This window comes from Eptatretus burgeri, chromosome 10 (genome assembly GCF_056783735.1).
Source record: "Eptatretus burgeri isolate ZD-2024b chromosome 10, Ebu_testis_v1, whole genome shotgun sequence".
Taxonomy (NCBI): Eukaryota; Metazoa; Chordata; class Myxini; order Myxiniformes; family Myxinidae; genus Eptatretus; species Eptatretus burgeri.
The window spans coordinates 7,717,993-7,742,864 of record NC_140970.1 but is presented as its reverse complement, the minus strand read 5'-3'; the positions used below and the strand labels follow the sequence as shown (position 1 = coordinate 7,742,864).

Here is a 24,872-nt window from a genome sequence, read left to right as displayed (position 1 = left end):
TTCTCAAGTCAGGTCAGTCTTTGGGACTGCCACTGGTAACATGTAACCCAGTGCTACCTGCCGCATGGTCGGGTTGTCGGCAACTAAACCGACACCCCTCACTGGTTTTACTAGTGAAGACGGTGACTGTGACACCCTGCCAGGATGAAAAACAACTCCTGAAAAAGGGTTGTTGAGCTCCCTTGGGGAACCAATGGCCATCTAGTACAGATATGGTGTTTCCTAAAAAAACATGAAATGGGGGTAGGAAAATACATTTTTCCACCTGGCCGAGTTACCCCCTCCTGCACAGTGGTCCCTGTGAAGGGGTTTACTTGTTTCAGGACTCGGTGAAGGTTTTCCCAGTTTTTCCTTGTCTTCTTTTTCTTTGTAGCCCTTTACAAATAGTGGCTTTCAGCCTTGTTTCAGGCGAATTTCAATAATAATAAAAAAAGATGTCACAATCTTCTTTAAATAATCTTCCTTTCCACAGGAGCTCTGTTGAATTGGCCACAGAAACTCAGCAATAAACAAATCCACACACCCACATGTTTACATGTCATATTTGATTGGCAATCACGATGAATGGTAACCATGATATATGTTATAAGAGAATGTGGTGGCACTTTCTATGAAGGTATGGCCCTTGAACAATTTGATGTCTTAAAATCTCTGTGAAGATCGAGTAATAAGCCTTTATAAGGACCTACTGTATCTTACATTCTTGGGTATTTTCTTCACTGACAACGACTCCTAACAGGTGTAAAAAGCATTGCTAAAAGAGCAAACCAGTAGCTAAACAGACAAATTGTTTTTCTTTTTCTTCTCCTTCAAGTTTTTCTCTCCAATTCTGCTGAAACTTGACTTCTCCTGGTCGTTTTAATGCCAAGTAATGCATTTTAAAGCAGCAACATCCATGAGAGCAGAGCGTTCTGATAATTTGAAATCTTTCATTAAGCTTTTATTAGCACTCTCTCTGCGAGACTACTTTATGATTGGATGCCATGTTGTGAATGGTTTTGAAAACGATGGATGAGATGGGCAAGTTCTCTGTGGCAGCAGATACTGGTCACCCAGGCTTTTGCTTAACACGCACATATTTATGTATGTATGTATCTACGCCTGTGTTGGGCCCTGCGGTGTCGTGCGGTTGGTGCCTCGGGAGTTGTCTCATCCGCTAAAGATGTGCTATTTTATTTTTGCAGGACATCGTTTTGTTTTACCTTTTTATTCGATCTCATTTTATATTATCCACCCCTAACTTTGACATCGACACATGTGTAAAAACTAGAAGGGCATTCGGTAGAGCGCATACCTCTGCCATGCAATGCCTGATCCACGAGAACATATGGGGCCCCAAAACATTTTTTAAATATCATGCCATACATTACTATATCGTTTGGGCCCTATCTCTCAATAGTGAAGAATCACTTAAAAAAATGTAATAATTCTCGTATCCAGATCCGGATGTTCACCAAAATTGAATCAATTCTTCCTTGTTACACCCAACGTGTCCACGAAGTTTCATCCGAATACGTCCACAACTTTTTGAGATATTGTGCGATTATATTAGTTTAGCCCCATCTCTCAATGGTGAAGAATCACTTAAAAAATTATCAGATCCACATTCGGATCTTCACCAAAATTGAGTCACTTATTCCTTGTCAGACACACACACACATTTCCAGCAAGTTTCATCTGAAGCCATCCACTTTTTGAGATATCGTGCTATATATCATTTTTGGCCCCATCTCTCAATGGTGAAGAATCACTTTAAAAATTCGAGTAGTCGGATCTGAATCCGGATCTTCACCAAAATCTAATAAGTTTGTCCTTGTCACACACCCAACCTGTCCACAAAATTTCATTCAGATTCGTCCGCAACGTTTTGAGATATCCTGTACACATACAATACAGACAAACAAGCAAACAAGAAGATGATGTCATTCAGAGCACGATACTTGCAAAATCCATAAAACAAATTTGACCTCAAAAATAATTGGTGGTTGAATTCAGTGACCTGATATGCAAATCCTCTTCAAATTTCAAGTCAATGGGATGAAATTTGAGGATTTTTGAAATACCACCTTAATTGTTGACCTTGGGACTATGCTGACCTTTTAGTCGATGTTGACCAGAAATAATTGGCAGGTTGAATTCAGTGATCTAAAATATATATCCTCTTCAAATTTCAAGTCAATCGGATGAAAATTGAGGGTTTTAGAAATCTCAACGAAGTTGTTGGCCTTTTGACCTCAAACAATAGGCCTGTTCCTGATGACAAACTCCACCAAGTGGTGAAGTTTCGTGAAGATCGGTTTAAAATTGTGACCTGCAGGCGACAGACAGACAGACAGACAGACAGACAGACAGACAGACAGACAGACAGACAGACAGACAGACAGTATAACAAAATCGACGAACCAATATACTTGAAAAATCTTCGATTTTGCAAGTAACAAACAGACAGAAAGGGATGAAAACATAACCTCCACCTTCATTGTTGGAGGTAACAATAAGGTCCATCCGACCACATGTTTGCCGTGATCTGGTTGTGAAGGTATCGAGCATTGATTGACATTTTGTGTTCTGGGTCTTGACATATTTTTCAATTGAATTTTTTCTAATTTCCCACTTGAATTCCTTTTTCAAAAAACTGTGTTTCACAGTGAATCTTTGTGTTTGTCGATTTTATGTATTTTATGCGTGTGTATGTGTATAAACCTGTACTACCAGAATGAAACGGTGTGCGTGCGTGTGTGTGTCGACATGTGGGTTTCAGAATGTGAAATGGAGTCCTTCCAGGGTGGGCTCAAAGTATCCACCTTCATTTCGGTAAGGGGTCACGATCCACTGGACCAAGCTGTGAAGTTTAATGATATACGTGGGTTTCAGAAGGTGGAACGGATCCCTCCCAGGTCTCAAAGTGTGTGTGTGTGTGTGTGTGTGTGTGTGTGTGTGTGTGTGTGTGTGTGTGTGTGTGTGTGTGTGTGTGTGTGTGTGTGTGTGTGTGTGTGTGTGTGTGTGTGTGTGTGTGTGTGTGTGTGTGTGTGTGTGTGTGTGTGTGTGATTGGTATCTACAAATGTGGGTTTCAGAATGTGGAATGAATGGTTTCCAACTGTAGTTCGTTTATAGTGATATTCCCAGGGATGATTTTTAATATCTCTCTGAGGTTCTTCGTCATCACGGTACAACTTTGGCATTCTTCAGCTTTCAGGATCTTTTCACTTTATGCTTGAGGCCTTCTCGTGTCGACAAAATAAAGCAACACAATTCTCGTGTCGTGCTGTGAATTTGCCACGTGATGGAGCAAGACGCTAGTCATCGACTGTTGGGCTGTATCATGTGAGTTGTCCCACAAAGCCTTGTGTTGTGCTATTCTGGGCGAGCGAGCCCGGAATTTTGAAGGGGAGCGGCGTTGACCAGCCCACTCGTGAGGAGGAACTTTCACGACAGCTTGTGGGCTCTCTTGATGAAGGGACGATCCACACAAATTGTCTCCCGTACGCTTCCCGCAACGATAGCAGCTTGGCGCCATATTGGGCGCGGTTTCCCGCTGCGCAAGATGACGCGGCTCGACCCTGAAGCTCATAAAAGATCATTTCTGGACCCAAAGCTAAGTTACAGAATAAAGAAGGGATTTTTCTTTTGCTTTATCTTCCCCCCTTGTCCTTTGTTGTGTCTGAGTGCGGAGACTCCTCGAATAGGAATTTAGATTTAAGTTACCTCACGTCTTGTTTTTCTTTTTTTTTTTGATTTTCTTAATTTTCCATTATAACTGTTTGATTTTTCTGTTTATTACATCAGTGTTTATTTAATTTGCTGGTGTACGCAAATCTGTTGTGGGTTCGATATAAACCCCCTTGTGCTGTGCATACATCTGCTCCATCCTTGTGGCTGTTCTTTCCCGTGCGCGCACGCCATAATCTCCGAGAATCTCGACTGTAAGTCTCCAAGGGAAATCGTTTGGCCATCATCCAGGTAGGGGCAAACCCTCTGGACACTATTTTCAATAGCCTCTTCGTCCAACTGACTCTGACTTCTGGTGCAATGATCTTCTCTGTACACACCTCATCAATGCCTGGCGCTCTTCCTTTCTTCATCCTTTTCATTGCTATTCGCACTTACTCCTCTTTGATCTTCGCAAACTCCACTTTCCCCTCTACATAACACGGTAGCTCCAGCTTGCTGTTGCTTCCTTCCTGGTTCAAAAACTCTTCGAAATATCCTTCCCACACCTTCAATACTGCCTCTCTGTCACGAGCCTCCCACCACCATCTTTAGTCCCCCCCCCCCCACAACCCCACTCATGTCCTTACCATCCTCATCCCTGCCACAAGCCAATTTCTATATCATCTTCCTCCCATAATCCTCTTCCATATCATTCATCGCCTTCTCCACAGCTCTCCTTGCTGCTTTCTTCTTCTGCCCATACAGGTGCAGCAACCCCTCACCCGGCTGCCTCCCTCTATGCTTGATCTTCTCTATCCTCTTCTAAACCTCCTCCTTCTCACCAACTGCCTTCGCTACCTCCTCCGTCCACCATACCTGGTTTCTATCCCTCGACAATGCAACTTTTCCTGACATCCTTCCACCCAAACTTCTGCAATTCCCGTAAACGCCTCTCCATACTACTTCCACTCCTCCTCCAAACCTTCCGCTTCTTCGCTAAGTTGCTCAAACTCTCTTTGTACTCCATGAGGACATTCCCCCCACCAAATAATCTTCTGACCCCTGCTTTTAACCTACCTCCTTTTCTTCATCCTCACCACAAATACCACAAGCTTGTGCTGGGGGGTAACATGCTCTCCCACCACTGCCTTACAATCCTCAACCCTCCACAACTGTCGCTTCCTTTCCACCACCAAATCCAGTTCTGTTCTATGTTATCCACTCTGATAGGTAATCTTGTGGCTTTCCTGCTTTTGAAAGAAGGAACCAGCTATGGCCAATCCCATTCCTTGCAATCAGCTCCATCAGCTCTTGACCCTTTCTATTCCTCATTCCCCACCAAAATTTACCACCACATTCCTCTTCACCTGACTCCACGATTCCCACGTGTGCGTTAAAGTCCCCTGCAATGCACAGCAACACCTCCAGCTCCACCATTTCCATCATCATCTCCAGTGCGTCCCCGAATTCCTGCTTATCTGCCCCAGTCCTTCCCGTTTGTGGCCCATATACTGACATAACCCTCACAATTTTCCTCTGTATCACCACCCATGCCACAACTATCCATCCCTCTGAATCTTTCCACTCTGACCACCTGCTTGCTGATCTCTTCTGATACTGTTACTCCCACACCATTACTCCTTGTATCGTCCTACCAACCTCCTCACCCTGTCTCTTTTCCATTTGGTCTCCTGCACACACAACACTTCCAACCTCCTTCTTACATCTGCTGGACCTACAACTATAGCCTGCTGTCCCCATCGTGTGTGTACACACATGCACACCTACCTCTTTCACTGCTCACTCCCCCCCTTGTTCTCATTTTTCCCATCAACACTCGACTCCTATCCCCCAACCAAATTCACTTCTCCCTCACCCGACTCGCTTCTGCCTGACCCCAAGATAATAATTTTAAAAATCAAAATTTTTTGATTACTTTACCAATGAAAATTATTTGACCAATCAGAGGTGACAGTCTTCAACCACTTGTATGTAATAGAAGACATTCAAATCTGCATGGGAAGCAATGGCATCCCCCCCCCCTGTTTAAACACACACACACACACACACACACACACACACACACACACACACACACACACACACACACACACACACACACTCATGTGCAGCCTTGAGGCTTCTGGTTGCATCGTTCTGAGCTATGCCGCTGATGCAGTGCCCCTATTATTTATTGCCATACACTGGTGCTCATTTTGCCGACCTCAGAAGGACGTCAGGCTGAGTCAACCCCACCTGGTTGTTAATTCGGCAGCCAACAGTGCTCAAACTCAGAACCATAGGATCTCAAGCCAGCCACCCAAACCACCAAGTCAAATGCCAGGCTTAACCCCTGTATACTGATGTCAATGTATATACTGCCACGTCTGGTAGGCCATTTGTAGATGAGCATAGACATCGGTTTTTTTTGTGGTCTTTCCTCTTTTCCCACCTGCTGTTCGTCATTTTATTTTCATGTTATTAGTCTCCTTGTGGCAAAATACAACGCCCAGGGGCACTGTGAAAGAGTTGGGGGCATCACGGAAGATTTGAGGTGTGGAAACTTGAGTAAAATTGTAATTTTTTTTCAAATCAAGTGCATAAATAAATGTTTCTTTTTCCATTGTTAATGTGAAACGGAATTTAGGCTTTCTAGAAATGGAAAATCACTGGCTCTAAAAACGACAGGTTATTGCAGTGAAATCACCTTTTATCCTCCTGATTCTGACGAGGGCCACTGTTGTCATCTGTACATTGACAGAGTGACCGCGCAGGTGGGTGGTGGATGGGACACAGCTCTCGGGACTATTGTGGACTCTGTACAGTGTGCTGTGAAGGACTATTACGGTGCACCTTTGAAGATCTGAGCCATTATCCACTAATGGCCTCGATGTAAGACTCCATTGCTCTTGTTGCATTTTCGACTAAATCGTGCCACTTTTGCAATAGCTTCTGATAATTATTGAGTGACAAGTATGGCTTGCTATGGCCAGTTTGCTATCAAAATGCAGCATGCTTATTTAAACTATTCCATTTGTTTTGACCTTTTCATATCTATGCTATATTAGGATCTTTCTCCTTCTTCTGTGTCATGACTCTAAAGTGCAAACCAAACAAGTTCCTAGTAGTTGTTCATTAAATGAATGCATAGAAAATAAATTTTTATTTTAACTTGTGCTTTTTAAGTTATTTTTTAACAACATGCATAACTTATTAGTCCCCTTCCAGTTTTACCGGAGGGAACTGTATGTTTGCTCTCCATCTGTCCGTCCGTCCGTCCCACCTGTGGTTTTTCTGACTTTTTCCCCATACCATTTAACTTGTTCAACCGAAACTTGGTACATGGCTTTATTACGATAAGTTACAGAACAAGTTCGAGTTTCAGGGCGTTTCATCAATTTTTCACAGAGTTATGCCCTTTTTAGACTTAGAAAATATCTCATATTATGCACGGGTCAGTGTTCAGCTGCCTTAACTCCACCCCACTGCTCTACACCCATTGGCTGGACTGCTGGCCTGACTCCACCCCAATAAAATAATGTGCCGCCATTGCATGAAGCAGCACAGATTGGCCTTAGGCCTGGGTGTGAGTCCATGCCCCAGTGCAATTTGAATGATCCCAGGTATATAACCACAATATACAGTGTGGAGAACAAGTATTTTATACACTGCCGATTTTGCAGGTTTTCCCACTTATGAAGTACGTCGAGGTCTGTAATTTTTATCATAGGTACACTTCAACTGTGAAAGACGGAATCGAAAACAAAAATCCTGAAAATCACATTGTATTATTTTTAAATAATTAATTTGCATTTTATTGAATGAAATAAGTATTTGATCACCAAACAACCAGTAAGAATTCCGGTTCTCACAGACCTGTTAGTTTTTTCTTTAAGAAGTCCTCCCATTCTCCACTCATTACCTGTATTAACTGAACCTGTTTGAACTCATTATCTGCATAAAAGCCAGCTGTCCACATTCAATCAATCAGACTCCAACCTCTCCACAATGGGCAAGACCAGAGAGCTGTCGAAGGACATCAGGGACAAAATTGTAGACTTGCACAAGGCTGGGATGGGCGACAGGACAATAGGCAAGCAGCTTGGTGAGAAGGCAACAACTGTTGGCGCAATTATTAGAAAATGAAAGAAGTTCAAGATAACAGTCAATCTCCCTCGGTCTGGGGCTCCATGCAAGATCTCACCTCGTGGAGCCTCAATTATCATGAGAAAGGTGAGGGATCAGCCCAGAACTACACGGCAGGACCTGGTTAATGACCTGAAGAGAGCTGGGACCACAGTATCAAAATAAACCATCAGTAACACACTACGCCGTCATGGATTAAAATCTTGCAGCGCACGCAAGGTCCCTCTGCTCAAGCCAGCGCATGTCCAGGCCCGTCTGAAGTTTGCCAATGACCATCTGGATGATCCAGAGGAGGAATGGGAGAAGGTCATGTGGTCTGATGAGACCAAAATAGAGCTTTTTGGTTTAAACTCCACTCGCCGTGTTTGGAGGAAGAAGAAGGATGAGTACAACCCCAAGAACACCATCCCAACCGTGAAGCATGGAGGTGGAAACATCATTCTTTGGGGATGCTTTTCTGTAAAGGGGACAGGACGACTGCACCTTATTGAGGGGAGGATGGATGGGGCCATGTATCACGAGATCTTGGCCAACAACCTCCTTCCCTCAACAAGAGCATTGAAGATGGGGCGTGGCTGGGTCTTCCAGCATGACAACGACCCGAAACACACAGCCAGGGCAACTAAGGAGTGGCTCCGTAAGAAGCATTTCAAGGTCCTGGAGTGGCCGAGCCAGTCTACAGAGCTGAACCCAATAGAAAATCTTTGGAGGGAGCTGAAAGTTTGTGTTGCCCAGCGACAGCCCTGAAACCTGAAGGATCTGGAGAAGATCTGTATGGAGGAGTGAGCCAAAATCCCTGCTCCAGTCTGTGCAAACCTGGTTAAGAACTTCAGGAAACGTCTGATCTCTGTAATTGCAAACAAAGGTTTCTGTACCAAATATTAAGTTCTGTTTTTCTGATGTATCAAATACAAATTTCATGCAAGAAAATGCAAATTCATTATTTAAAAATCATACAATGTGATTTTCAAGATTTTTATTTTAGATTCCGTCTTTCACAGTTGAAGTGTACCTATGATAAAAAAAATTACAGACCTCTACGTGCTTTGTAAGTGGGAAAACCTGCAAAATCGGCAGTGTATCAAATACTTGTTCTCCCCACTGTATGCACATGAGTCGTACGCATGTTTTTACTTCGTGTATGTATATTGGGTTATTTTTTATTATTTTTGGCACCGAACATGCCATTACACACCGTCCAAATAAACAAACATCCATTGGAAACAGTAGGGGACATGTATTGCAAAGCAATTCTCGCTCTTGTCTCATCTGCAGGTCCCTGGTGTCCAAGCAAAATATAAAATGTCTTGATGTCAGTCAATATTCCTCTTTTCTGTTGTACTTTCTGAAATTACGTTTCCATTGCCATCACTGTGAACAATTTTGATGTTGCCCTCTTTGCCATTAATTTTTTTTGGCAGTTTGTGTCAGTCAAGGTATGCCTCATCGCCAATAGGAAACGACTGTGAAACAAAGCACAGTGTACTGTACAGCACGAGTGATTATGATATTTTGAATCTGCACAAAGCCGGTTTGAAAATCCCTCCATGAATATCATTTTGGATGGTTCAAGAATCGCGATATTCCAAATTCATTCAGTTTTTTTTTTAATAGATGGTAGTTCAGGACGTGGAAACTATGAGGCCATTGCACATAGGATATGCCACTGAGTCTCTGCCATACATGGTGTGCATTCTCCCCAAATGATATAAATATAATGTTTTTTTTTTCAATCGTCCACCTGGGCTGCAGGATAGTCGAGCTCGAGATGGGCACACTCACCTCTGAGCTGTCTAGTCTGGGTTCAAATCTTGGCCCAGTTATAAACTCTCATTCTCGTGTTTTTCAGGCACAGTGAGACATCCATGTGTGCGCCATCCCTCGGATGGACGTTAAACTGGGCATCCCGTCTGCCAGCATGAGTTGGTGGACGGTAAAGATTCCAGAGTGCCCTTCATGAAGAGTAGGTGAGCTATCACCAGCATCCTGGCCAAATTCCTGTTCTAACCTACATGGGGCACTGGCATCAGCGGCACCACCGTGCATGCCCCTGCAAGAACTGGTGATAACCCACAGCCACATGCTGCATACGAATGCCGAGAGGACAGCTTAGGCAGACGAGGTTTAAAGACTATTCGAACCAATCTTCGATGCTCTTTCTTTGAGGAAAGTTGTTTCGTTAGCCACAGTTATTAAAAAGCATAGCAGTACAGCTTTGTGCATTAATTTGATTGTGCAAGCTCGAAGGGCCTGATGGCATCCTCTGTTTTTTGAAGTTCCTTGTAAGCCTTGTAAATATTTTTCTTCTTGTGAGTAATGTTGATTGTGTGTCGGGTCAATTGTTTACGTTAATTGTGTGATTTAAATAAGGAAAGCTTCTTATAAAGTCTATTTTTGTTCAGCAAAATACGTTTCATAAACGATTCTCATCCCTTGTGAATGATTTGCCCTCTGTTATTTGAGCTATGAATTAAAGTAGGCAACAAAAATATCGCGTCTGATAAATACACTCATCAAAAGCGGAGTTTGTTTGGAGAAAAGTTTTCTTGTTTTTCAACAAATACAGTTATACGTTTGTTTTTTTTTGTTTGTTTTTTTTAAAGAGTTGACTTGCAAACACATGACATCAGCATTTTAGCCACCTGATAACCATCAGATGTGCCAAGACACTGATGCTATGTTAGTGGAGCAAAGCTGTTTGGCTTGTTGGGTCATTGTGAGGAGTAAGTCTATTTATTAGGAGCGAACTGAAACCGAGTTGTTAAGGAGAGTGACTGACAAGGCCAGGGAGGTGTGCACACACAATAGTGCGCTGTCTCCGAATGATGAAAACTGCGAATTTTTGTGATCGAGGGTGGTCATATTGTGAAACATTAATTGTTCATCAACCCACACTTACACACAAATTTAAATGCGGGGATACTTCAGATAGCACCTTTTGGTGTCGGCTTGGACATTTATTTTCAGTGGATGGGCCATTCAAAACAATGGCCTACAGAAAACCAACCTACACTCAACAGCTCAAGGAATTAAAGTGTTTTTAACCGCAGAATCATGCATGTACCATCAAATGTGATGATCTACAATGAAGTGGGTAATGAATGAAGTTGCTGGTGTATGCTCTCCCTCAATCTCTTCCCTTCCCTCAAACAGCATTACTGCACACTCTGCCCAAGGTAAGGCAGAATGTTTAAACCCTGTGTTTACCTCCAAATGTCATGTATCCAACCCATTTTACTCTATCCCCATTTTATCCCCTTGTCCCCACTGTCTGATGGATGCCTTGCTATTCTCACCTGAGAAGGTAGAGAAAGTTCTGTCCAGCCTTGACCCTGCTTCGGCAATGGGCCCAGATGGCATCATTTGCCCATGTTCTCAAATCCTGCTCCACTGTTATTGCTTCCCTCTATCTGCTCAATCCAGTCTGTCTTTCTCCTTTGGCCTCCTCCCCTCTGCATGGAAATCAGAAAACATCACTCCCATCTAAAAGAAGGATGCCCAAACGGACCGTACCAACTACAGGCCAGTGAGCTTGCTTCAAAATTACAAGCAAAGTCATGTAATCCATCATTGCTTCTGATGTCCAGTCTTTCCTGTTCTCAAACAGTCTGATCTCCGACCATCAGTTTGCATTCCATCCCGGTCACTCAACTCTGGAAATGCTTCTGCTACTCTCTCAGCAATAGTTGGATGCCCTCGATCTCAAACAAGAGGTTAGGGCCGTCTCCCTGGACATAGCTCGGGCATCCCGCTTTGCTTGTCAAGCTCGGACTTGGACAAATACCTTTCACTTTCCCAAAATTCATTCAAATTATTAATTCAATAAGTTTGCACGGCACAAATGTAAATCAACAAAACAATAATAAAGATGGCAAACATTGGAAAATGCAAGAAAGTACAAAAATCACATTGAAAGTGTCAAAACTTCGGATTAATAAACCAAAACCATTAATGAGCCAATTCAGATGCTTTTTGTATGCAGCCTGTGGCTGCTGGTTGTATCATTGCTGTGCCACTGATGCAGTGCCCCCTGTTTCCAGTAAGCTGGTACTCATTTGGCTGACCTCAGGAGGATGACGGGCTGAGTCGACCCACCTTGTGTGGGTTTACAGCACAACAGGAGCTTAAACTCAACACCCTAAGATCTTAAGGCAGCCACCTTAACGGTTAAGCCAACACCAGGCTTAATATAGCACTGAAACGGCAACAAACAAGTCGTATCAAATTTGACATGACTTAAAAGAAATCATTTTTAAGTCCACATATCTTTCCTGAAATCGAAAATATTGTTCAGTTGCCAACCTAAGGCATATAAGGCCACCTTCATTCCTGGATTTCTGACTTTCTCCACCCATGCAGTCATAGTGTTGCCATCAATGGAGCCCTCTCATCCCCTCTCCCAGTGGAGGCTCGAGCTCCCCCACGGAAGTGTTTTGGGCCCAGCCTTGTTCCTTGTCTACAGAAATTACCTCTCCGATGTTCAAGAAACCCTATCTTCCTTTTTGTAGATAACTCGACATTGTGCCATACAGCATCCTATCCCTCTGCGAGGCAGACAACAGCTTCGTCTCTCTCTGGTAATCTGGAAATTATTAGACTCTGATCTGATAAATGGAACATGTCCTTCAATCCTGGAAATTTCCAATTAGAGGTTCAGTCTATTGATCTTGTAGGCCTCACCATCAGCCATGAACCTTCCGAGGCAGGCACAAGGCAAAGCTGGCCTCCAAAGTCGGCTTCAGACTCGACATCCTCCATCAATCCACGTCTTTCCTTGGAAAATCAGAGTTTCTCATGGAATACAAAGCCTTTTTCAATAGCTCAATGGAGCACTGCTCTCCACGATGAGCTCGTGCCCCAGCATAACATCCGTTTCTCCTGAATTCTGTAGAATATCTTTTGATGAGACTGAAGTACAAGGTCTGTTGCTTTTACATTGCAGGCAGGTCAGTGGTCTTTTTTATTAATTTGATTTTTACTGCTTCTTCAATATTGCTTCCTACACTCTCTCAGTCCTCTGACCCTCCCTATCTCACCCAGGATGCAAGGATTCTTCCACGAACCCTCTCCTGATTAATCATCCAAAATCCAGGCTGATTGAATATCTCAACTCTTTTAATTTTATTCCTCACTTCTCCCATATATTATATATATATATAGATAAATAGATATATATATATATATATATATATATATATATATATATATATATTTATAGATACACACACATATATATATATATATATATATATATATATATATATATATATATATATATATATGTGTGTGTGTATACTGGCAGGGGTACTCGGCGTTGTCGGGCAACATCAGGTCCCTCTTCCTACCCTACCCCTTCCCCTGCCTTCTTCCACCACATCCCTTGAAGGACAAATTCATCGATATGGCTGAAATAATGATCCTATAGATGTTTATCCTCATCACCATGTCATGAATCTGAGGTGTGTTCAGTTACCAAGTTTCTTGTAGAGCGCTTGCCAAATGGCTCAGCACTCTGTTAGAAACCATTAAGATTAAGGAACGGCTGGCTTGGCAAGTGCTAGCGAGCTGCTTGGTAACAACACACCACTGGATATCTCAACAGCATACAGTGCATGAGTATTTTCGTTGTAATGAAAACGAACCTTGTTCAGATCCACACATCTACCCACAGACACGAACTCAGCTTTATATTGTTGCGAATTCACGCCCGCCGGCGTGCGATCGGCCGCTCGACTCGAATGGCGGCCGCCTTGCCCACCGGAATGGACAATTCTGTCGTGACCCTCTCGGAACAACGCCGGGAGCTAGTCACGGGTGGGTGTTTAACCACCTTGAGTTGTAATCAAAATGTTACTTTATTCCTCAAAACGGTATCTTCATTTAATGATAGAAGATGCATTGTTCAGTCTTCAAATGTACATGAAGCCTTTAAAACAATCTGAGCTACGTGGAGAGAGAAAAGCCGGTGCAATTTCTGGACGGCTGGAGGGCATGGCCTGTACAATGGGCGGGGCTTATGACCCACATACAGACAGACACAAACTCAGCTTTCTCTAATATATATGCAACCATCTTCCAGAGGTTGTTTTGTCTCATTCTTCTCTCTAGGGCTTCAGGCAAGCAGTGCACCACCATTTCTTGTCATCCGCAATTTTGTCCCATGTTCCTTATTTACCTCCATTGACCTTTCTTAACCCAACCATCGAACTTGATAGTTTCAGTGTTTCCTCTTGTCTTGCCTTTTATCCTGTTCATTCATTCATGTTTGTCAGAAAAAAAGTCAAGAACGTTGTCCATCAATAGGTATCTTGCTTCATTGTACAGTCAACAAGATTCCCCTTGACCTTCAAAGCAACCAGTGAAATCAACTCAAAGGAAGGCTAAGTTCTGTTAACTTCCATTCACCCTGGGCTGTTTGAGCAGACAAGAAAGATTATTTGCAACACGAGTGGATATCACATGCAAACCAATGTGTATCCTTGAGAACCTCATGAGGGTTAAAAATTAAATCCCTCAAGGACAATACAAGAGTTGTACAAGGTTTCCCATGTCGTGAATGTGCTGGCCTGTATCTTGATGCAACAGGCAAAACTGTCCAATTCCCACAAAATGAGAATAGAAGCGTGCTATCTTGCGGTGATTTGATCTGCATTGCTATCGGAGCATGCATTGGGGTTTGAACATCTTTTAGATTTTAATGGAGTGCTTTTCAGGACAACACTCAAGATCATTAACTGATTATTTTCCGGGATACCTGGCACACTAGGAGGATTGGGCTAACAAGGGCAACAATTTAATTCCTAAGTCACATGTGCCTGCTGTGTATCAACAGTTACAACAACTGCAAGGTGTGGAATAACACTCTGTGTTGCAGGTTTTCCCAGCAAGGTGCCAAAGCTGAAGGTCGCAGTCCAATTTCTATCGGTACAACTGTACCAATGCAGCTTTCTAGGACAATCAAGTTCAATGAACAGGTTGCCATTGCCCTCCCAATGAGGTTAGGATTTGAGCATGCATTTACAACATTACCGTATAGAAACTGAGCCTGCCAAACCAAAACCCCAAAAAGATTATGAAAAATGTGCATTTGATAAAATCTTTCAAGAAAGCTTACAGCATTTTTATATACCACTCGGCATTTTTACCCATCACTTTGCTGATTGATTTAACCGTAAGACAACATGTTGTACTTCACAAACATTCTGCTCGAGTCACTCTATAATTTGCCCAAGGCCATCTTCCATCAGCTTGGAAGTCAGCTAACTAATCACCTTCATCAATGTGATGAATCACCTAACATCATCAGCTAACATCATCAATCACCTTCATTTATATTACACACACACAGACACACACACACACACACACACACACACACACACACACACACACACACACACACACACACACACACACACACACACACACACACACACACACACACACACACACACTGTGAGCAGAAATCACTTCAACTTTGCTGTGAAGCTCAGTGCTTTGGTTTGAACCTCCACTTAAAATGAGTGAAATTAAGCATTTTGAATTATTCTCACTTGGATTTCAACAACACGGTGATGCAATCATGTTGTTTAAACTTTCATTGTATAAGAAGATGATTTGTAACACTGGATACCACCAAGTGGCATTATACGATACATATTTAAAAAGAGAGAATTGGGGGTCTTCCCCCACCTTGAACCCCCTCCTTCAGATATGCTACCCAGACAGAAGCCATACTTAGGCAACATGCAAAATTTGGTTCAGTACTTGTTTAGTTTTTGAAGCATATATGAACAAACAAATATATAGGGTGGCCCAAAATTCACATCCCAGAGTGATTTTAATTAATACAGTACATGGAAAAATTGTAATGCATATTCAGAATCCTACAGGGTGCTGGTTGAAACAAATCCCTGTGAGGCATGACTTTTGAGTGGCCCAGTGTAAACAAATACTGTATGTAGACAAATTCACTTTTGTAGTATAGATTAGAGTGCTGTATTTAAAAGGAATTTGACAATCTGAACAGCATTTGGTTGACTCATCGGCAGTATAAAGTTGTCAGTTTTGATGCGCTCAAGAAAATGGCACTCCACCAAAGAATATCCAAGCTGCCAACCTAAGCCAGCTTATTAACTGCCAATGAGAAATTCCATTCAGCTGACAGCCTGAGATATCTTCTGACAAACAAGAAAATAACTCAGAAGATAATTGGAAAAAAATACATCAAAGCCATGAAGCAGGCGGAATCACACCGTATCAACTGTCTATGGAAAAAAGTAAGTGACGTGCTTAACATTGGTAGACCACAAGAGCTTGGCATCCATTTGAGTGATGAAATAGCTTATTTTATCCCGACAATAGCCACTTGTTTTTGTGACAGCATTAAGGTGTTGTGTGTAAGCATTGAGAGATTAGGCCAAAACCGACATAAATAAGGATATTTTCAAAATTTGTGCACAAATTCAGACAAAACTTGGTGGGCACGTTGGGTATGTAACAAGGAATAATTAATTTGATTTTGGTGAAGATCCAAATCCGAGAATTTTTTCAGTGATTCTTTACCATTGAGTGAAAGGGCTAAAACGATATATACACACACTATATTGTTATGGTGAGGATCGCCGCGGATTATGTCCTGCACAGTAAAACCGCATAATCCACACAGAGCAACCGTCCGTCTGCCACCCAGATAATTGTTCCTGCTAATGCAAACAATTCAACGAGAAGGCACATGTGTTGAGATCCAGGTGAGGTCCACACTGATTAAGATCAAGCTTTGTTCCCACTGATCTTGGTAGAGAAGGTTTTATTACACATCAGACGTATGTATATGGAGACAACAGGCTTTGAACACAATAGTCCACCCAGCCTAATCCTCTGGTGAGCTGGCTTTCAGCACTGCCTTATATTCAGTTTACTGTGACCTCTGAATGACTGCTTGTCAAAGAGGATTTGTTACCATTCATTAGTTTTTTAGCATTCTCCTGCCAGTACTGCTGATAAGAGGGCACAGAGAGTTCAGAAACAGCTCCCTTCCTTCCCTTATCAGGATTTGCAAGGTAGCTTCCTACATGTTGTTGGGCTTTAGCAGTTCTGGGCAGTAATCCAACAGATTCCAGGCAGCCCAGCTGCCCGGTCAGAAAGGCCACTCCAAACAGTCAACAAGGCCAGCTGTGGTGTAACAGTGCCAGCCCTTAGGCTGGCAAAACAAGTTCTTTAACAGTGCACAGATAAACATTGGGAAGATTTATCCTTTCCCTATTTCCAATTAGCTCAAGAGTTTAACAAACCACTAAAAACATGCTTGGTTGCTGTTAGAGTACATTCAATCCCCGACATTTCCCTCCTCTTGTTTCTTTGAAACATTTAGAAAAGAAACTATAAATGAAGAAAAGGAGCATCCGCAGGCCGGCAGGTCAGCAGACAGCAACCCCCAATGGGTGGGCCATTCTTATGTTTAGCTCCAAATGGTCCATGACGGTCGGGAGTTCCACCTGCGCCCCCAAGCCCGAAAGGGGGTTCCTACCCACTTTCCAACCGGTCCACCAATACCCCAAATCTTCAGCAAGGGAAATTGGAAAATATCTCAACAATTAAACATCGAATATAAGGAAGCCAAGCACTCCCAAATGCTGTTCGTACAAGAATTGCTCATGGCTAAACAAGAATGAAGTTATATAGGAGTATACGTTCCATTAAGTCTTTGATTACATATTAACCACTTAATGCTTTTTATGACCAATTAAGAAAATCTATCTCAAGGTATACCAGAATATGATCTTTATGAACAAAAGCAAATATATATGTGATTAACTGCGAGCCAGAGTATAATGAAGGCACAAATTGCCAACAAGGCAAATCAAAGGGTATTTCTACCTCGCCCGACAATTGGTGCAAGTAACGAAAGACATTCGTCTAATGTGAGTTGAAGCAATTGTTCATCACTCGAAGGAAGCCTGAGTAATGGGTCAGCGACCACTTCAAGGCTACAATATGTTTCATTGTTCGTGGGTTGGGGTGACATGGGTGGGGTACATAGTATTGGAATGGGGGGGGGGTAGGTGTAAGTGCAGGGAGGGTTGAGGACGGCAGTGGCTCAGCAGAGGTCACCGGAACCATCTCCGTCTGTACCAGCTGGGCACTGGGCTTCGTTGTCCATCCTGTAAAACACTTTCCAATGGCCTTTTGGGCAATTACCTTGAAAAGCATCAGTAATATAAAGGCTGCCACGATGATTGTCAGGATTGTTATGAAGAACCTTAAAACACTTCCTCCCCAACCCCCAAACAGTCCCTTTAACCAGCTACTCATGTTATCACTACTGTAGTCTTTATATTTGCTCGCCTCTTTTCTTATGTGACCCGCGAGGTCATTAATGTTTTCTGAATTATCTGGGATGTACGTACAACACTCTTTGCCAACTACAGCACATGTTCCCCCTTTCTCAGCTGGAATCATGTCCACAGCTACTCTATTTTGCATTACAGTAGTCCTTAATGCGATCAACTCTGCGCTAATTTTTTCAAGCCCATCAGCGGTATCGTTTCCCATTACTTCCAATGTCGATGCCATGCTGATAAGTTCTCTTCCTGCCACCCAGGCCCCATATCTGGGGAAAATTATCATTTCTGCATATTCCCCACCTGATATAGCTCTCTTACGTCGTGTTTGATTTATCTCAGAGAATGGGCCAGTGATCAAACGCATGTGCAGTATGACATAAGCTCGGTAACATGAACCACCCCATTTGTTTGGCAACCACGGGTAGGCTCTATACCCACATACGAAATATGTGCCATTAGATGCAATCTTCGGATATGTTCCATTCTCTCCTTCTTGTTGTCTGGTAAGTCATTTACCTCGATGGATATGTTACAAGTGGAGTTCCCTGCCTGAAATCTGGCATGAGGCTTTGTCCAAGTAAGGCAGAGAAACCCCATTCGCTTATATGTGATTCTGAAGTACGGAGGTCTTTTCTTTAGATTATAAGGAGGGTACCACGCACCTTTCCAATTGATACATGATGTGTTACTGATTTTGGTCAAATTAAAATTGTGGTACCAAGCAGTATTACATAAGTCTGTTTCCTCAAGTGGGATCACAGATAATGGCAAACCCGTTTGTGAGGAGTGCGGGAGATAAGCACACACCCAGCACTTCGTCTTATAACTCAATGTAGCATATTTGTCCGACAAAAGTAAGAATGTATTTATCCCATGTGTTCCCAACTCGTGTAAATGTTCAGTGTGGTTCCCAATTGCTCTTTTCCCCCTCTGTTGGATGGGTTGGATTGTCCAGTTATCAATTTGCCCTTCCACTTCCCAGCTTCCCATCCAGAGGGCAATTGTAGCAACTAGGATTTGCTGTAATAGGTTCATTCTTGCGCAACCTCCTCCTCTGTTGGGATGGAAAGTTTGCAGTGTGAGAAGTGTATCCAAGCAGGCTTAACTTCACACTTTATGGCAGTTGGGGTGGTCAGCAATACCTGAAACGGTCCTTTCCACCGTGGTTCCAAGGCCATTTTCCTTGTAAAGTGCTTTATCAGCACGTAGTCTCCTGGCTGGAAGGTGTGATACGGCCTTTCCACTGGCTCGGGTAAGGCCTCCTTCACTATTGTGTGTATCGTCCTCGCGATCCTGGAGAGCTGTTTACAGAATGTCAGCATGTTTTCATCCATCATTGCAATACTCAATTTGTTTATGTTGGTGGGGGCAGTCACGGGAAGCCGCATCGGCCTTCCCATTAGTATTTCATGAGGGGATAACCCTGTCTTCCGGTTCACTGTGGATCGCATGCTCATTAGTACCAAGGGTAATGCATCTGGCCACTTCAGCCCTGTTTTCCGTTGTTAGTTTCGCCAGCTTGTTCTTTAGGATACCGTTCTGTCTTTCCACGGCGCCAGCTGACTGTGGGTGATAAACACAGTGAAATGCCTGTTTTATTCCCAGCGATTTACACGCTGCCTGTGTTAGTTCCCCCGTAAAGTGTCCTCCTTGGTCATGTGATATTTTATGAGGGATGCCAAATCGGCAGAAGAAGCTTTTCAACAAGTGCTTCACAACGGTGCAGCATCTGCCTTTGTACATGGGTATGCCTCTACCCATTTAGTGAACATGTCTACCACTACCAAGACATTTCCATATCCGCATGATGGCGGCATATTTATAAAGTCAATCACGGTTCCGGTTTTGAGCGGCAAGAGGTCTCCTTCGGGGCTCCCTGCTGACGTCCTCAAAGTTAAGTTCCGGTTGTTATTTGTCCCGTTTTAACTGTTTAATTTTCTCACCTACATGTTAATGTGTGTTCCTAGTTCGGTTTTGTTTCAAAAATCGTGCTATTTTGTGAGTATTTATGTCGACGTTCTTACCTGGTGTTTGAGGCCTAGTCCTAGGCTTGAGGCCTACCGGTTCCACTCGGTGTTCGATCGTTTTTTTTTGTTTGTTTGTTTGTTTGTTTTTTCTCCCCATTACCTTCAATTTCTATCCTCCCATTACCTTCAATTTTCATCCTCCCCACTTTCCAAACATCCCCCATTCTCACAACTAATCTTTCTCATCTCAAAAAAAAAAAATATATATATATATATATATATATACCCAACAACAACAACAACAACATGCTCACCTTCTCCCGATTCTGCTACTTCTTCTTCCTCTTAACTTCCTCCTCGTCTTCCTCGATTTCTTTTTTTTTTACACTTCCATGACCTAATCTGTTGAACTCTCTCATACATTAATATTAACAACAAAAACGATCTTATAATGCTTCATCTTCCTCTCTCACACATGTGGTACTCTTTACTGTTTCACAATGCACTACTCTTCTGCTATTTTAACAGACTGCTCTCATTTCGATCTCTCCTTCATTCCTTGCCTAAAAAATCCAACTATTACAGCGCTTCTTCTCTCCATGCTCTGAATTCGCCTTCATTGCATCCATCAAGAATTGTGTTAAATCGCATCTCTGACCTAAAACTTTTAAAAACCACAGTTTGCCATGGATGCTCGCTTTCCATCAACCATTCTTTTTTTCCAACTTCAGTGCCAACTCACCCCCCTCACCCCTCACTCTCACTCTCAAAGCAACCATCCCACTCTTCTCCCTCCAAGCCTCCCTCTCACCTCTTTCAAAAATTCCCCCTCACCTTTCTCCCACCTTTCATCCCCCTCACTCTTCCTTCTCTAAGTTGCCCCCCTCTCATCCACCAACCTGCCTCCCTCCACTGCCCTCTCACCTCCATCTCTTCACTCCACCTCCTCAAATCCTCAACTGCCATCTTCCTTGTCTCTTGTCCCCCCTCTCTCCCAGCACCACAGAGCCTTTTCTCCTCCTCATTCGGCCCCCTCCCCTCGCTATTCTGCAATACCCCACACTCCTTCAGCAACCCTCCTTACCTCCCCCCCTCGTCCCTCATCCTACCCTCCCCCGCCCCCTCCACCTCCTGCACCCAAAGCCTCCTCCCCTACCTCTTCATTAAAAGTGTGGACCTCAAATATCCGGGGCCTTCGCTCAAACCTTTCAGATCTTTCCATGCAGGTTGCCACTGACAAACCAGACATTATCTGCCTAACAGAAACTTTCCTCTCCCAAGACGTGTCTGACTCCCAAGTATCTCTCCCTGGTTACTCCCTCTTACCGTATGACAGACCTGAGCCTCTTCCTGGTGGAGGTGTTGCTCTCTTCATCAAAGACTCTATTCCTCACTCTCCCTGCACTGCTCTCACTCCCCCACACCCCCAGGAATACCTCTGGCTTCGGCTTCCCCTCCACTCCCACCTCATGTTTATATGTGTACTGTACCGTCCACCGAACAGTGATGACTCCATCTACACCTCACTCTCCGAAAACATGGACCATCTTCTATCTTCTCATCCAAACTCTCTCTTCCTCTTATGTGGCGACTTCAATTGTCATCACGCCAGTTGGCTAGGTGTGGGTACCTCTCTCACCTGCCATGGGACATCAGCAAAAGCTTTCTGTGACTCATTGGGACTGACTCAATCGGTCAACTTCCCGACCCGGATCTCAACCAATGGTACTCCATCTCTTCTGGATCTGATTTTGACAAATTTCCCTGACAATATCTGCTGCTCTTCCTTCGCTCCAATTGGTTCTTCTGACCATGTCCTTGTTAAAGTGGACATCTCTCTGGCTGTTATCAGAGAACCACCTCACCGCCGTCGAGTCTGGCATTTCACTCAAGCCGACTGGCAGGGTCTCCGAGCAGCCACCAAACTTACAGACTGGTCTCCTATCACTACTTTCTCAAACATCAACTCATCCTGGGAATTCTTTCAAAGAAACTTGCTCTCCCTCATGCACAGATTTATCCCCTCTCGTGTTCAGTTGTCTTACCCTTCCTCCCGCCCTTGGTTTACTGAAGCTTGTGGCGAGGCAGTTGTCCTGAAACAACTTGCCTTTGCCTCATGGAAAGCAAACCCAACTGAGGGCAATCTCAGTTCTTTCCACAAAGCTCGGAACAAGTGTGTATCTACCCTCAGGAGAGCCAGAAAACAACATCTTTCTCATCTCAAGTCTGAACTCTCAAACCTCTCTCCCTCCTCAAAATCCTGGTGGCGTTTAATCAAATCTGTTTCTGGTGTATGTTCCCCCTCCATCCCCTCCCTTACCTCAAATGGCCGCACTGCTGATTCCACACGTGATAAAGCTGAATGTCTAAACTCGGTGTTTGCAGCTAAATCTTGTGTCCCAAACCCATCACTATCTCTACCCACTTTACCCAGTCGCACCAAACTGTCCCTGGACTCTGTATCCTTTTCTCCTGACAAGTTGGAGAGCTTGCTTTCAAACCTCGAGTCAGATTCTGCAACCGGTCCAGACGGCATCAGCCCACGTGTCCTCAAAGCCTGCTCTTCTGCTCTTGCTCACCCTCTCTCTGTTCTATTCACCCTCTCATTTTCCCAAGGTCATCTGCCATCTGCTTGGAAATCTGCTAACATCACTGCCCTGCATAAAAAAGGTGCAAAAACAGATCCCTGTAACTACAGACCAATCAGCCTTCTCCCAATCATCAGCAAGGTTATGGAATCCATCATCGCTTCAGACATGAAATCCTTCCTCTTCTCCAATGGCTTGATTTCCAATCATCAATTTGGTTTCAGACCAGGTCACTCTACCCTGGATATGCTGCTACTGCTCTCCCACCAATGGATGGAGGTCCTCAATGCCAGACAGGAAATCCGAGCCGTATCCCTGGACATATCACGTGCTTTTGACACAGTCTGGCACCCTGCCCTACTCACCAAACTCTCTTCCCATGGTATTCAAGGCCATCTCCACTCATGGCTCGCAGACTTCCTCTCCTGTCGCAGTCAACGTGTGGCCCTAAATGGAGTTCTTTCATCCCCTCTTCCTGTGCAGGCTGGAGTTCCTCAAGGTAGCGTTCTGGGCCCTGTTCTTTTTCTGGTTTTCATCAATGATCTCTCGGACTCTCTGGAAAATCCTCTATTTCTCTTTGCCGATGACTCCACCCTCTGCCGTACCATCTGTCATCCCTCAGACCGGCAAGCAGCAGCTTCTTCGCTCACTGCAGATCTGGATAAAATCACAAACTGGTCCAACACGTGGAACATGTCTTTCAATCCAGACAAATCTCACACTCTCACTATGTCTCTTCGAAAGGACCGTTTACAAAACCCCCCATCCACTTTCTCAACAATCCTCTGGAAGAAGTCTTTTCTTTCAAGCTTCTGGGTCTCACTATCTGCCATGACCTTTCCTGGGAAAGTCACATTTCCAACCTTGCCTCAAAAGCCAGTCGCCGACTGGGAATCCTCCGTCGTGCAAAGTCCTTCCTCGGCCCTCTTGAGCTCCTGACCACTTACAAAGCTTTTGTCCGTAGCCTGATGGAGTACTGCTCTCCCCTCTGGGCTGGTGCTCCTGCCTCCCACCTTTCTCGACTTCACGCTGTCGAAACCAGGGCTTTTAAGATCATTGGCATCTCCCGCAATGAAGCTGAGTCTTTGGGCCTCTCACTCAATCACCGCAGGTTAGTCGGTGGTCTTTCTGTCTTCTACCGACTCCTCTCCAGCCTTGCCCCCCCTGCTCTCTCTGCGATTTGTCCCAACCACATTTCCACAGGGCGCTCAAGGTCCGCCAACAACCCCATTCTGGTTAAACTACCAAAATCACGAATCACTGCTCATCTTCACTCTTTCATTCCTCTTTTTTCCCGCCTTTGGAATAAACTTCCTCACTCTATTCTTTCCCATTCTTCCCTCCAGGCTTTCAAAACAGCTGTTCACCACCACCTCTTATCTTCCCCCATCCAAATCCTCGATCTTTTCTACCCCCGATAATCCACCCAAGCCCACTTCCTTCAATTCTCCTGCTTTCCTTCCTGAAAGTCCCTGTAATGTCCATCTTCTCCTCGCCATGTTCCCCGTCCCATCCCCATCCCTCTCCCTTCCACAGTTCACCTGTGTCTGTTCCCCAATGTTTTGTCCCTTCCACTCCCGCCCCTCTTGTCTCATGCCTCCTTGCTGTGAGTTGTGTGTTCGCTCTCATACGAGCCTCGACCAAGGTATACAAAAAAAAAAAAAAAAAAAAAGTCTATCTGTAGATGCACAAAAGGACCCCAGGGAGCCGGGTGAGCTCCCGGCTGCCCTATCTTATCACTTTTGTGTTGTTGACATACCTGACAAGTTTTACAAACCCCTTATGCTATCTTCCCAATCCCTGGGGCATACCATGATTCTTGTAATTGTCTCACAGTCCCCCTCTTGCACACATGTCCATTCAAACGGGCCATGCTTGCAAGCCACGGAAGGATTTCAACAGGTGCTATTACCTTCCCACTGTTTGACCAAAGTACATCGTCATCCGCTGCTCCTCCCGCTGCTTGCCACTTATCATGGTCCTCCTGTGTTGCAGCGGCTTGGATTGCAATAATGTCTGACAAGCTGTATTGGTGCAGCTTGATTTGCTCCTTCGCCAATCGTGCTGGCATTATCGAAGGCACAGGCAGACTCGCCGCCTCTTTTGCAGCTTTATCTGCTTTATCATTAGCTTTGTCAATGTCAGTTGTCAGCTTCTGGTGTGCACAGCATTT

General features: G+C 44.0%; 1 protein-coding gene across 10 annotated transcripts in view; it reads left to right on the top strand.

Annotated features, from left to right (window-relative positions):
• REV1 (REV1 DNA directed polymerase) overlaps positions 1–15,252 on the top strand; it is an 89,303-nt gene extending 74,051 nt beyond the window's left edge. For 8 of the 10 annotated variants that reach the window (XR_015062185.1, XM_085896991.1, XM_085896998.1 and 5 more), the window contains 2 exons: positions 6,414–6,544; positions 9,648–10,377. Coding sequence is in view for 8 of the 10 variants with exons in the window: in XM_085896991.1 (XP_085753117.1) it covers positions 6,414–6,519 (106 nt within the window). In the remaining 2 variants the exon portion in view is untranslated. Of the gene's footprint in view, positions 1–6,413; positions 6,545–9,647; positions 10,378–14,672 lie in introns of those variants that run through there. The other 2 variants (XR_015062184.1, XM_085896992.1) reach the window with 1 other exon arrangement.
• The last annotated feature ends 9,620 nt before the right edge of the window (positions 15,253–24,872 follow it).